The following is a 16,131-nucleotide window of genomic DNA, read 5'->3' on the forward strand; positions in this document are numbered from 1 at the left end:
AAAATTAATAACTGCCTTATATTGATATAATCTTTACATTATATGGTTCCCTTATATTTTACAATTTTTTATCTTAATCTGCCAATAGTACATGTTATATACTCTCTCATTTCTTAATATTTTATTAATACATTTAACAATCTTGATAGGATTATTATCTTCTTTAGATAAGTACCGTTTTATAATCATATATGTAAGTGTAAGTTTCCGATAATTGAAACTAGAGCAAAAAACTATGCAATTCAGTAATACAATATAGTACAATAACAAAAACCAAAGAAATGGAAACAAAAATATGTGACAAAAGGAAGAGCAAACTATCACCATAGTTAGACATATTTGACAATTGTGTAACAGTTTATATTCCCTTAACATTTAGCTATGTACAAATCTTATATCTAAAAGTTGATATACATCATTGAACAAAAATGAAAACCTCTAAATACAAATGTTATATATTTTGTTTGAACAATATATTTTTAATGAAAAAAAATTATTGGATGTTTAATAGGATTATTATCTTCTTAAGGATTATTTTAAAACCATATATTTAGGAGCAACTTTTAGTGATTGAAACCAAAGCAAATAATTATCTTCTATTAATACCAGTTTATCTTTTCTTCTACTAGTAAAAACTATACATTCATGCTGTTGATTAATACAATATAGTTTTCCTTACAAATTCTTTTGAAAGTATCAAATTGAAGTCCACTCCAACATAATTTATATTTCCCGTGATCTTTTTCATAACATAACGACGAGCACCATCCAAGTAATACATAACAGCTAAAAAAGTCATTAAATAAAATACTTAGAAAGCATGACAAACTAATTTAAACTCAACATTAACATTAAATTTACTTCCTGGGATAATATACAACACAACAAATGAAATAATGTTTTTTTCATGCATAACTAAAATAAATAAATCATGAGAAGAAATGAACGATAAAAACAAAAATTAGGAGAACAATGCAACCAATTATACTGGTCTTGTCATCTTAACAATAAAAAGGCAATATACTTACGTGTCGACTTACATGTCAAAATATTATAAGTAGTAATAAAAAATATTTATGCAAAACTTGAGTTAACTGGTTGTTTTGAGTTAATTACAATTGAACTATTATGGGACGGTTAAATTTTGAGAAGAGTAAATATCCTTCTCATAGCTAAAGAAAGGAAAGGTCGCATAGAAGCTTGCTAATCTTGTTTAACGATCAATCTTTCCCTTAACAGTGAGAAGGATTTTTTTCTAACCAAAATTCAACCATGAATGACAATACAAAATGTCATTGCTCTTAACCAACTATACAAATTAGAAAATAATATAAAGTAGCCAAACGAAACACTCAAATAATTTTACAAAACTAAATCACAACAGGAACATAGAACTTTAAATTACAAATCAAACAATGATATGAACCACGGAACAAAATTATGATAATCAAACTTTTAAAAAACAATATAAATTCTAGATCAAAACTATAACTGAATACCAACTAAATTAGCAAAAGCTGCATAGGCAATATATCCAGTCTAACATATAATAGGATAAAAAAAATTAAATAAAGCCCTTTGAACACATAACAAACAATCTCAAACAAACAACATTTAAGAGAATGTGTTAAAAAAATTTATAATTAGAAAATATTAAACATAGAACAAAGCATGAAAGATATTTAAACAAACAATGAGTCACAAGTAAACAAATAAAACAAACCATCGTCCAACCATACAAATGAGAAAACAATATAAAGCAATCAAACAAAACCTTTAAATAATCTTATAAAACTCAATCACAACAGGAACATAGAAGTTTAAATTACAAAACAAACAATAATATGAATCAAGTAACAAAATTACGATAATCAAACTTTTAAAAAACAATGCAAACTCCATATCAAAACTATAAATCAATACCAATTAAGTTAGCAAAAGCTACATAAATAATATATCCAGTTTAACATATAACAGGATAAACAAAACCTTAAGTAAAGTCCTCTAAACACATAACAAACAAACAATATTTAAGTCAATGTGTAACAAAAAAATTTACAAAAAGGTAAGTTATTTAAAAACTCAAAAAGTTGATCACTTGCAATGCTTATGATCACTGGAACAACAAGTAAAGCAAAGCCCCTTGCAATGATAAATTAATAAGATCAATAAGGAAACCCATGAATTAATGAAGACTATCTATATTGAAAACCAATATACAAATAAACAACTTTGATCTCATCCCATGCCTACTCTATTTCTCTCGCACAATAATGAAGAAAGAGTTAGATTTTCGACCAATCATCATTTGTGACAAATAATAAATATACAATTGGAAAAACTAAATGAAAAACCAAACATAGAAATTTAAAATAAAAATAGAAAAACAAAGGAACAACTAACACTACAAATCTCAAAAACCAAACATGAAAAGAAAAAAAAAAGAATTTTTGCATGATCATAAAATATCAAACATAAAACAAACCATGGAAATATTTAAAGAAACAATGACTATCAATCAAACAAACTAACCATGGAACATATTTAAAGAAACAAGGACTATCAATCAAACAAACTAAACAAGCGATCAACGAATGACACAAATGAAAAAAATGATATAAAGCACTAAATCAAAACCATGAAATAATCTTACAAAACTAAATCATAATAGGAACATAGAAGCTTCAATTATGAAACAAATAATGATATAAACCAAGCAACAAAACTGCAATAATAAAACCTTTAAAAAATAATGTATACTCCGAATCAAACCCATTGTCCCCAAAATGAATATCATCCCATCTTATGGGGTAATCCATCGTTTCCACCTGGCAATGACCAAAGCAAAAATATTTTTTAAAACAACAATTATATAAACCAAACAACAGAAGCACAATAATAAAACATTAAAAAAATCATGCAGAATCCAGATGAAGGTCATCTTCTCCAAGAACAACATGACCCATTTGAAATGGGTATCTATCATATCCACACAACAATGACCAAAACAGTAATTCACAAAAAAACCATAAATAATCTTGTGTAAAAGCAAAAAACAACTTATTTCAGAAACAACTCAAAACCCAAATTTCTTCAAACCTGAAAAACCCTAAGTAGCAAAGCCAATAAAGAAAAAATTAGGAAATGAACAAATGCAACAACAGAAAAAACCCAGCTGAAAGAAAAGAAAGAATAGTAAAAGGAATATCCAAAATATAGCAAGGAAGAACGAGAGTAGGTCAAGCATAAACAGGTAGAGGACAATGCAGAATAGCTCAGACTTAAAAGACATCTCAAGCCAGACATGTTAGTTGGCTGTACGCAATCAGATGGTAAGCACAAAATTCGAAAAACCCAAAAGCGTCTAACATGAACCAATTAAGAAAAATGAAAAAAAAAAAATTCATCCATGCCACCTTCTAACCCGACCTGAGACCAAGTTTGAAAAAGTCAAACCGAGAAAACAGAGAAACAACATGAATAAAAATGGCAATCGATCAACCACACCCCAGCCTAACACAAAGGAGAAAGCAACATGAGAGAACAACAAAAGGAAGAAAACTATCAACCACACCAACGTGGCTCAAGGGTGGTAAAACCCTTAAGAGAAAAACGGCTCGAGAAAGGACCACAATACAACAAATGGCAATGTAAAAAAAAAAAAAAAAGCCTTTTTCTCTTTCTCTTCCTTTCTTTCTCTCTTTACACCCCTCCATGTCAGTGTACACATCATGCAAGCTCATTGCTTTAACTTAGTACAACCATTTTCAAAACTCTAAAGTTAAAAAGCTGAGTAAGGCTACTCATGCATGCAAAAATAAAATTAATAAAAAAAATTTAAGGGTAAAATACACTCATCTCCTAAGTTTTAATATAAATTGTAAGTGCATCCATTAGTTTTCGAATGGATACTTGACAAAAAAAAAAAAGTCTTTCATTAGACATATAAGTCCAGCCGTTAGTCAATCGTTAATGTTTCCGTTACTTTGATGATATGACAATATTGAAATGATAATTTTACTCTTTATTACTTTTAAAGATTACTATTATATCATTTTTATTAATATTTATTGATTCTAAAAAAATAAGGAGCACCGATTGATGCCTTCAATTTGTTTTTAAACAAATAATAATTTTTTAAATTAATAAAGAAAAAAAAGTATTTTAATTTTTTTATATTTTTTGTTAACAGTATTTATATTTTTAAAGTGGAGTATTTATTTTAAAAATTAATGAACGAGATTTAATTAAAAGTTAAGGGGGTGGGGGTGTTTTGTTTGAAATTTAAAGAAATTGGAAAAAAAGACTTTAAGGCCGTCATTGCAAAGAAGGCCACTGAGGACGCATTCCTTGAGAGTAGGTCTTAACACTATGACATCATGCTTTTCATCCGTGGCTTTTGGTTGCCTCTACAACTGTTCCAAAATGATTAGAAAAGACAATGAGGAGTTCGTGTTACTCTAGTATTCACCTTTCAAAACCTAAGCAATATGTCCAAGAACAAAATTGTAGAGTCCATCAATGAAAGGGGAGGGAAGATTAGGAAGAAAGTTGAAGAAGAGAACCTGCTCTAGAAGTTCCAAGAGAGAAGTAAGAGAGGGGAAAATGAAGAAAAGATCAAGAAGAAAAAGGAGGAAGAGAAAGGAAGTTTCCAAAGAAAGGAGAAGAGCAAACCCCAAAAACACCTTTGTTTTTCAAAAGAAAAATTCAAAAATGCCCCTACCCTCTGTCTAAATTATCAAACAATACCAAGTTTATATTTAAAAGTTCAAAAATACCCTCCAAACATGTGAAATGCTAAGATAGATGCCACGAGTAGAAGGGATATGTAGGTAGGATTCATTATATTTTAGATTCGAACTAGCAACATTTATTGACACTAGGTCCATGGGTGTGGATAGATATATATATATTTTGGTGGTCATAAACTTAGATCATTTTTCTACGGCTCTTTTAAGAACCACAATTATAAAATCAACATATAATGTTTTTAAAAAATATCTTTTAATTATTCAAAAATTTTAAATAAATTTTTTTATTATATTTAATTAAATTTTAATATTTTATAATTATTCGATAAGCATAAAATCTCAATATGAAAAAGGCAACTAGTATGACAAATTATTCCAAAAAAGCTTTACTAGTTGTTCCTATCAATTACAACTATTTGTAGAACTTGTAAGCTTTAGTACATAGATCAAAAGTGAGAGTTGGAAGGCAACAATCAAAAACTCAGTGAAAATTACTCTCAAAACTCCCTCAAAGCTTTCCCAAATATTCTCTATACTCAACCCTTTCTATCTATCATGCTCTATCACTTTCTCCACCTTTCTTATTTTTCACCATTTGCCATCAAAGCACTTACATAGGCTCTACTGTAGCCTTCCTCTCTATCATCTCTAGTGGATTCTAATTCACTTATTGAAACACGTTCTCTCTCTTTACTAAAAAAAACCCTTTACAAAAAGAAAAGAAAAGTCTCCAAATGCAACATCAATCGGCTTCAATACCCGAAGATGGTGGTTAACAAATCCTTGAGACTGCATCATCCAAGGGCACTTTCACTTCCAAGAGAACCCATGTCTCAATTCAACATAGATGGTTACAAGGTTTACCCCAAAACTTGCATCCTAGTCAACATTTAGGCAATAGATAGAGATCCTAAGAACTGGGAAAACCACAAGAAGTTCTACCCAAAAAAGTTTATGGATAGCCCTACTGATTTCAAAGGCTAGAATTTCGAGTTTTTATTATTTGGTTCCGGGTGCCCTAAAATTTTTATGGCAATTTTGACTGTGGAGCTTGTACTCGCAAATCTCTTATATCATTTTGATTGGAAATTGCCAAATGGACAAAAAGCAGATCTCAACATTGACAAATTATAAGAAAGAAGCTTTACTACTTCTTCATATCAATTACCATTATTAGTAGGCCTTGTAAGCTTTAGTACGTATATCAAATATGCTAAGTTACTGCATGTAAGCTTATATGCATATGCATTTATGATGTCAGATAATGCATATTCTGTCGTGAAAAAAAAATTATCAAATAATTGAAATAATGGATAGACTTATAATTAATTTTAAAATTATAAATTTTAGATCGACAATCAAGATAATTTGAATTTATATAAATATCATTGAGATAATAAATGTATGAATGTTTATCTTTTGTAAGTAGATAGATTTAGAAAATTTTTCGTTTATGAATGATTTTTTTTATTAAAAAAAGAAGTTTTTTAAACAAAAATACATATACGATGTCCTTGTCACTGAGTCAATGCTCGAATACAACTGTGGCTTATATACAATAAATTGCCTAGGGTTGAACTAGGCATGGCAATGAGGAAAGCCTTAGAAATTATCTTGAATATTTTCTAGTTATACGTACAAGGAAAGCCCCAAAAAGAGTTACTACCATGTTTATACTAGTAAGCAACTCGTAAGCAGCAGCATCAACTGGCGTTGCAAAATTCCAATAACAATACCATGCCCGCTTACTTACAATTATTTTTAAAAAAAATATTAACAAATATCACTATATATTGTATTAATTAATTTTCATTAATTACGAGTTGATTTGTATTAATTTGTTAATACAATACATTATTTTTTAAAAAAATATTAACAAATATCACTATATATTGTAATTGAAAAAAATTACAAATCAAAATACAAATCAAAATATTCCCCTTCCACTTGAATGAAATTCCAATAAACTATGCATAATTACAGTTGATTCCTCACAATAAAATTTGGGTTTAGTAGGCTTCTACCCTTACTATATTCTGAGAAGTAAGAGATGTTACTTCTCAACAATAAACTGCCACCAGTGGCCCCTCTCCAATTGTAGCTTCACACCTCTGATCCAACAATCAATGGCGAGGTTGACAGAGGAGATGCAACCATGCCGCTTGAATTTTGATCCCCAGATGCTCTCATGGATTCTGTTTCATCACCAAAACATCTTACATACTTCTTCATGAGCGCCTTACCACTACAGCTATTATTCCATGTCTTTATTCCAAAAACTTTAAATGCTAGTTTCCGAGCCAGATCCATTATGAGAAAGTTATGAACAGATTCTATGTTTCACATGCCAGAAATAATTTCAGCTTACCCAGTCTTTCTCGTATTTTATCTGCATATTCAGCCCCACAACCTTTCTGTGAAAAGGAGACTATATCAACAAACATCCCATTTGAAGGTTGAATTCCAGCATCCTCCATCCACTGAAGAACCTGCACAGAGATTTGCAAAGGAGATTGAGTATTTCACCTTGTGAATACCTATAACGCACATCTACAAAAGTAGTATTTTCTCATATTTATGTTCTGCAAATATGACTTCATGAGTAAATTCATACTTTATTTGATTCTTGCCTGTTAGTTTGAACTTGAATCACTAAAGCCATGATCAGAACAAGTATAATTGTCTATTGACCATTAAGAAAACTTTTTCAGATGGAAAAGAATCACGAAGATTTAAGGACCATTTATTAGGAATCTGGAAATAATTATTGAATATATATAATTGTATACACATCTTTTACCATGATGCCACTGCGGCAAAAGTAGGAAGTTTGAGGGCCTGGATCAGCTAAATGAAGGGATTTCAGACATTTAACCATCATGCCAGATGTTAAACTAGAAGAGTAGATTAATTTATAACATTTACACCACTTATATAAGAAAATCCACAGTGTAGACTGAAGTTTAACACATTAAGGTTAACAGAAATGCAGAAATATAACCTCAATATATTTTCGCCAATTTCCAGCAGCCAAAAGATTCTTCAACAAGATTGAATATGTATTGAAGTTGACTGCAGCACCTGATGCTATTATCTTGTAAAACAGCTGCGTGCATGAAAAGGAAAAATTAAAGGCAATAGAAAACTAAGATATCAGAAAATAAATAAAGAATCTAAAACAGTTACACAGCACTGATCTTTAACCTTAGGGATAGAACTTGAACTTCCAAGTTCTTCTGAGACACTGAACAAAATAAACTTCTAATAGATACTTTAAAAGAAAATCAAGTACCTTCATCATAGGCTCAATTTTTCCACTTTTTCCAACCAGATGAAGAAGCTGATTCATTAGTCCAATGGAAACTAAAGGGAACGAGGGCTCCATTAGTTTGATCAGGTCCATTGTGGTCTTCCAATCTCGTAACCTTCACTCAAATTCTCATTGTCAGTTTCTAGGAAAGCAGAAAAAACCACACTGAAGTTTGTGCCAAAAAAACAGATCTGCTTTGTAAGAAAGCTGGCTCCTCAAAGCAAAGTGGAATTAGACATTCGAAAATAAAATATAATAATCAGACAATGCAGGATAAACCAGTATCATGTTTAGTCATGAAACAAGGTGGCACCAATAGGCATACGGTGACTGACCACACTATTTACTTGATTGTGAAACAAGTTACATTGGATTGCAGCTCCAAGTAAAAGTATTCATTTCTCCTGCCCATGATTCCTCCTTTTAAAATGCACAAAAGCATGGACAAGATTTGGTGTCAATATAAGTGGCTGCATTGGGTTCAGTATCCTCTAAATACTGGAATTTCTTAAAATTTTATTTTTTTCGCAATAAGAGTAAAACGAAAATATCTGCATCAGCTGAAAGCAAGCAATAATCAACAACTCACTCTAGAACAAAATTTAAGAAAACTCTCTTTTAGGGAAAGGAACAAAAACTTATGAAATGTGTCGTTTTCTGCAAATATAGACATGAAACTTACATGCTACAAGCTGACACCATTTCAAAGAAAATAGCATCATTTAAAGGGATTGCTTTCTCTCTCATATACTCTGCCAAAACAAGAACCTTGGATGGTCGTCCTCCCTTATTAAAAGCTCTCATTAGAGCTGAACATGCTACAGAATCAGGTTGGATGTCATTTGTTTCCATATCTAGAAATAGTGCGCAAGCTTTTTCCCACTTTTCTGAAGGATAATAAGATACCATGTTGTTAGTTCCAGAAATCAATCAATAACAAACACCAGGGTATGGGGTTGTGTGTGATCAGTGATTGCTTGGTTTGTAAGACCTTGGTGGCTGGTGCTGTGATGATTGAGAACTGTCAACCCCAAAAACACTCATTTATCTTATCACTCTGATAGAGTTTTACTAGTATTAGACTTTTGTTTAGGGATTTATCCAGAACCCTGCTTGTTTTTGAGATTATCCGTGTTGAGATGCTGCCAAGTGCTCCTTGAGCAGCTGCTCCTTTTGTAATTGTTCAGAACAGGCTCTTCTCATGATAGCTTCCATGCCAACAGGAGTCTCCAAATCTCAACGTTGAAGACTCCCCACGGCATTCCAGCTTATCATTAATAAAAACTCATCTTTAAAAAAAAAAAACAAACACCAGGGTATAATATGGTCAGCAATTTAATAAAAATCAGCATTGCAATAGAAATTACTTTGATAAATAAAAATTCCAGCATATTATATCTTACTTTCTATTATTATATCAATAAATTCCTATCATACATGTATCCAGAAATTGTACCCACGTTTGCAGTTTCCAAGTAGTTACTTAAGCAGTGCAATATGAAACTTACCTGCAGCATTGTATGCATGCAGCATTGCAGTATATGCAACAACATCAGGACAACAACCGGCAACCTTCATCATGTTGAACATTGATTCTGCTTCAGCAACTTGGCCCTGAGATATTGCATCCAAAGAAGAAGAGTTTAAATAAGAGAAACATTTCTCTTAAGTCGTAAATTAACAATTAAGTAACATCTCATGCTGAAGCACTTGCCTGTTTACTGTAAATGCAAATAAGAGATGAGTACACCTCCTTGGTTAGAGGAAGTTTTAAAGCCACCATATCAGCAAGAAAGCCTAGAGCCTCACCATATTTTGACATTTTACAGCAACCACTTATCAATACTGTATAAGTAACGGAATCTGGTATGACATTCTTTTTCCTCATGGATTTGTACAAAGCTACAGCCTTCTCAAACTCTCCGACATTCATATAGCTTCCAATTGCTGAATTGTAGGCAACTGTGTTCAGCATGATACCTCGTAACTCAGCTGCTGAAAGTACAGCATCAATCTTCACCTTTTGCCCACTGCGCCCACAGGCAGCCAAGAGGGTGCAAATTGAGACTATGTTTGGGTGAATACCATCTTGCTCCATATGACGCAAGACTTCCACAGCCTCGGCTAATAAACCATTAGATCCATAGGCATCAATCAATGCATTATAGCTTACAAGATTAGGTTTGCAATTATCTCTCTTCATTATGACAAAAACTTCCCTAGCTTTGTCAGGCTGCAGTGATCTTCCATAAGCATTCAGTAAAGAAGTAAAAGAAACAACATCTGGACGAAAACCATTTTGTTTTATCTGCTCAAAAACTGCAAATGCCTCTTCACTCATTCCGTGTGAAGCATATGCAGCCATTAGTGTGTTATATGTAACAATATTGGGTCTTATACCTTCTGCAAGCATTGTATTAAACACAGCCTTACAATTTTCCATCTGTCCACTAACAGAATACAGATGAATGATGCTGGTGAATGTAACAATGTCAGGGTGGCAATCTGCTCTCTTTTCTCTCATGGAATTAAAAATATCAATAGCTTTTCCATATTGTCCAAGCTTCACCAGGCAATTTATCACAATATTTAGGGTAGTTGTGTCAGGGCGAATATTTGTTCCTTTCATCAGTTCAAAATAAGACAAAGCTTTTGAATACTGAGCCCCGTTCTTATATGCAGACAATACGATGTTGTGTGTAACCAGATCTGGCCCAACTCCATTTTCTGTCATTTTCTTGCAAACCTTCAGAGCTTCTCTCCAATTTCCACTAGATCCACAAGCGTTGATCAAGTTGTTATAGGTTGATCGACTTGGAGGGATCTGCAAATTTACACTAAGGTTACAGAAATCTCTTGATGAAAAACGATAGAAGGGAAAGAACAATTGCTATAAACAAAAAAGTTCAGTTGCCTACTCTTTTCTAAATGCAGGAAAAAAAAAACAGTAATGATATTTATATACAAAAATGTGCTAATTTCAATCTAATTTACTTAAGTAACTCTTATGTTGTCTATGAATAATGCACAAAAAAGATTTGATCTCTACTTCTTTCTCTATCTATTCTCCCTTATTTTCAACTGACACGGGGAAAAAACCCATTATGGCACATCAACTAGGATTGGTTAGTCTTACAAATGGTTTTGAATGTTAAAGGATATGTCTATAAAATATAGATGATTTTATTAGTTACTGCAGAATGTAAATCAATCAAGAAAGAGGTGCATTGCATTTGGTTGGACAAGTGGCCTTTTTTATGAGCATCCATTGTTTGTTTGAGGGCAAAACATAAATCTGGGCAAACTTTCCTGACAAAACTCTTAAATCCCATCTAAAATTCAGAATGCTAAATCATATAATTGGTCATGCTATATGCACCTTTGAAATAAATTTACAAACATAAAAGAGGAAATCAGAGCATGTAATCAATAAAAAATCATGCAAAAAATTCTGCCAATCACCGAGGGAAGGATTCTATGAAGAGTACAAACCTGCAGAAACCAAAACTATATCAACCATAACAATAGTTAATTGTTACAATTAAATAATAATAGAGGCATTATGCACATATTGTTCGACCAAAGCAATAGTTATAGTGGCAATTACATGATAATTAAGGCGCTATGCAGTATTGCAAAATTTTATACCACTACCATTTCAATGTGAAAAGAAAAAGTAAGAAGCTCACAACAAGTTACACCAACTAAGATTGATTAAGGAAGAAAAATACAAATACACACAGCTGCACTGAGCATGTCTTCCAAGATATTCATAGCCCAGCGCCATTGACCTGCTCGACCATGTGCATGGATAAGAGCATTGTATGTCTCAGCATCAGGTTTGCACCTACAGCGAAATGATAATATGAAATTAATATATCACCAGAAAGTTAAATGAGATGTTGAATGGCAAGCCTTCAGAAACTTTGAAAATAATAACTACCAGATTCGAGGATATATAGAACCTATTGCTAGGAAAACTAAAAACTCCAGAGCTAACAATATATGCAGAGATCAGATGCTACAGACCAAATAAAACCAAAATTCCTTTATCCTTTCAGTACTTTACAAACACATGTTACCAGTACCCATGTTGAGACTAATGCAATTTAAATGAACAACCAACCACCGCTATCATGAAGTGAAAAGGACAATAGTAAGGGTATTAATCTTCTAGTAGCACATAGACCTTATCATAAATGTATTTCTTATGTACGATGATACTAGAGGAAAGAAACATAACTAATTGAAGGGATGATTCTGGTTGACAGACATACTGCTTGTTTATTAAGTAGATTCCATAGAATAGAGATGCTAAATATCCAAAAAAATCTAGATTCAATAAAACAATTGACCTGGCTAACTAGCTGCTTTGCTCTCTTTGATAACCTGCAAACAACTACATCACATCTTAAAGGGTAAGACTATTGTGCTATCAAGGTCATCCTCTTCCCAATTCTGAGCATGTTTTGGCTCTAAAAATAAGCTTTTTAAACAATTCTTAGCTTCTAATGGAAGATTATAGGGAACACCACTATTAACTTCCTTTAAACTAGAAAAATTTATAATTCTTTCTTTTGCCACTTGAAGAATTATATGATGGTCTCCATTTTCATAGAAAGGATTCTGACACAAAGGGTGAATTACCATACATATTGACTGAAGCACCTTCAGCACTGATTCATCGTTATTAACTCATCCAGCTATCCTGAGTTAGTCTGCAAAAATAATATTTTAAGATCCCATTTAACATTTTCCTGCACAAGGAACTAGATATAATAGATAGAAATGATAAAATTTTACATTTGGACTTCCATCACATTGTGTTACTGACGTAGAAAGCCAAATGTTCACATTGCTATGAGTTTTTAACTACATGATGAAGTATTGTAGGTATTCAATACACTAATCCCATTAAAGTGACTGAAGGGTAATAATTTGCTTCAATTAGGGCCATACCGTAGTTGCTACACCCAATAATCATTATTTAGGAAAAATTTCAACCTGTGTTTCGGGGCTTCTTGGGCTTGATGGTAATATTATAAATTTTCCATGATATTCCAAATTAGCATCAACTGGAGCTTTGTGAGAATATCAGTCCTAGCTCTTGGCCGAAGTAAAATTTGAAAAAAAGATCATCAAAGCCTCTATTTGGATGTGTTAAGTTTATAATATCATTAAATCTTTGAAACCTGACATTATCATTCCAGTTTACACTTCCGACAACAAAACAAGATTTTTAAATTTACTTACATCACCTTCGTATTCCTTAAGCTTATCCACTAACATTTTCATATAGTGTTGTACAGAGGCATGAAAATAATCAGATATGTTAATGTTCATATAATCTTGTTGGCTGGTTTGATGGTCTTTTAGCACTCAAAATTGCATGATGGATGCAGCAAATAGTTGATGGAAATTACAGAAGATTAGAACAACGTGCAGGGGAACAGCAGATGAGAGAAATTTCTTATTTTTCATCCAATCTAAAAGGCAAGTGCTACAACGTTATATGCTCACTAAATGTATGGTACTAAGCGTCCAAGTGGTCAAATCTACAGCCATACAGATTAACACAAATTAACATGACAAGTTCATATCAACTCAAACTACGGTTACATTGCTGTCATGTGTAGTCTCCCTCTTAACAGTTCACTCCAAGGATATCTCTAAAATGCTGGTAAGAGACTACCAAGTCACACTCCAAATAAAAGAGAATATTTTAGTGGTGGTAACCAAATATGAGGAACAGGTGAAACAAGAGGTAGAGGCAGCTAGATGATATATTCACAAAGACACTTGCAAGACAAAAAGAAGACATCAATGTTTGGGATCATGAAGCAACAATTAAGGGAGAATGTTCTTTAATGTGTGCTGTAAATTAATAGAATTTACTGTTGGCAACAACTGAAGTTTTTAAGAACATATGAGCATAGATACCATGGACTATTAACTGGACAGCTTACTTACCGCCAACTTTAGAGCATAAATACCATGTATCAGACTATCAGTTGCTGGAATCTTCAGTAGAAACGACAGATTGCAAAAATCCCCTAGTTTTATCTTTAGCTTTATTGCAGAAAATCGTAATCTTTGGCTTCTTAATTCTGTTTTGATAATATATATTTTTTATATCAAGTCTCACAACCAGCCAACAAACCTAAAAGGCAACATCAAAGAAAGCAAATATAAATCACACCAGAAGAGCCTGAAAGATAATTCATTTCCATCAGTCTTGATCTCAATAAACTTACAGCCTTTCCATGGCCATTAGTGCAAAAGCTTCCCCCAACAAAATAAGAGCTCAAGATATTCTACAAAGGTTAAAAGTTAATGAGATCCAGTGTCAATTGGGCTATTGGAGTTTGTAACTCAATTAGATATATTAAACCAAGACAATGACTTCAAAGAGGATCTTTATAGAGAAACTACAAAGGGCTACTTCTTTGCCAGCATAAAAAGACTCCAATAATTCATACTATGACAATGCACAGATGTTTCCATTTACAAACTGCAAATTGGCTTTTGAATTACTAACTATAAACATTATGAGATCCAAATGAAAAGTGTTTTGCATACAGCTACAAAAATGTTATGCATACTAGGACACAAGTACAATATAATATCACAACAAACAGAAAGCATTACCTCCACTTCTGCATTTCGAAAAACAAACCACGTGCTTGATCCGTCCGATTATGTCTAGCATGTAATCTTATCATCATATTGTAGATATCGTTTCGCGCACAGTAGTTCTTTTGATTTTTCATCCAGTCAAATACTTTTACACTATGTTCAATTGCACCGCTTTGCGTCAGCTCCTACCAAACCACAATCAAATACAATCAATCAACACAATTTCAACCGCTAATATCTAATTATCCTCAGGCTCCATTAGGTTATTACTTCTGATACTTGCTTTTCTGCATCTGTTTTGTACTTCCTCATAAGTTACTAAAAATGAAAACAAACACTCCCTAAGTACAAATCAAATTGCCACATTTTGACTTCTATTAGTCAAAATTTTTGAACTTTTCGAAATCCTATTATTTTATTTAATAATTAATAAAAATATGGAAAAATATTATTTTTAAAACTTCGAATGAAATGATTTTTAATATATATTTTTATAAAATTTAATTTGAAATAATTTAACTGATATAGATCGAAGTTAGGAAATCGCAAAACCACCAGCCAAATGAAAACCAAGTATTTTATATTCATAAAATAAAAATTATCTTATAGCAAGTGGACGTAGCATACCTTGATGAGAAACGGGAAATTTTTCCTAGCAAAACGGCCAACCCACCGGTTCAGCACCGGTTCGACGTTTTCCCAATGATTAAGCTCCAGAATTTGGTCGACGACCTCGGACACGGTCCAGTCCTTTTGGAAGCGGTCGCCTTCCACACGCAAACGGTACCGTTTAGGTATATCGGCCTTCCTGAGTCCACTCACCCGAGTGGAGACCTCGTGCTGGCCCTTGTCGTAGTCGACGAAGCCGGATTTCTGCTCCTCGAACGCGGTGTCGTTCTTGCGTTTCTTGCAGAGGACTAGGGACTTGGGGCGAGTGGAGTGAGTGGAGTGGGGCGAGTGGAGAGTGAGTTTGAGAGGACATGGGTGGGGTAGAGTAGTCATTTCATCCGAGGGAGGAGAGTGGAGAAGAGGGAGCAATGCCAGTGGAGGCTTTTTGACAGTTGGAAGAGGAGTGCTGGTGGACAAACCCCTTCTTCAAAAGCTCGCGGGGACGTTTGCCGTTGCTTTGCTCTATTAATTAAAAAGACACGTTTGACCTAAAAACAAAATTTATTTACTTTTATATCCAGATGCATCTGTACTTTTTTTTTTTAAAGAAAAGGCATCTCTATTTATATTTACTAGATTGTCGCCGTACATTGCATTCGGGTCAAATAAATAATATTGAAGTAAGTTTTAATAAGAAAAATTGTATGGAAATAGTGTTATAATTTTTATTACAGAGTGGATATACACATTTAATTTTTTTTCTATTTAATATATGGTAAATGGTCATGATAAATATTAAAATAATTATATACTGGCGATAAAAAA

At 32.6% G+C, this 16,131-nt stretch overlaps 1 protein-coding gene across 1 annotated transcript; it reads right to left on the reverse strand.

Annotated features, from left to right (window-relative positions):
* Nucleotides 1–6,564: 6,564 nt before the first annotated feature.
* On the reverse strand, nt 6,565–15,797 carry EMB2654 (Tetratricopeptide repeat (TPR)-like superfamily protein). Its single transcript, XM_021427051.2, has 10 exons — nt 15,325–15,797; nt 14,710–14,882; nt 11,803–11,908; nt 9,776–10,885; nt 9,570–9,675; nt 8,744–8,948; nt 8,044–8,176; nt 7,753–7,857; nt 7,120–7,240; nt 6,565–6,946 (listed from the first exon to the last, which is right to left on the reverse strand). Exons 1-10 carry the CDS (start codon nt 15,697–15,699, stop codon nt 6,855–6,857), a joined length of 2,526 nt encoding a protein of 841 aa, XP_021282726.1. The 5' UTR covers nt 15,700–15,797; the 3' UTR covers nt 6,565–6,854.
* Nucleotides 15,798–16,131: the final 334 nt, after the last annotated feature.

This window comes from Theobroma umbraticum, unplaced genomic scaffold (genome assembly GCF_002168275.2).
Source record: "Theobroma umbraticum cultivar Fairchild unplaced genomic scaffold, ASM216827v3 scaffold_147.0, whole genome shotgun sequence".
In the NCBI taxonomy this organism is placed as follows: Eukaryota; Viridiplantae; Streptophyta; class Magnoliopsida; order Malvales; family Malvaceae; genus Theobroma; species Theobroma umbraticum.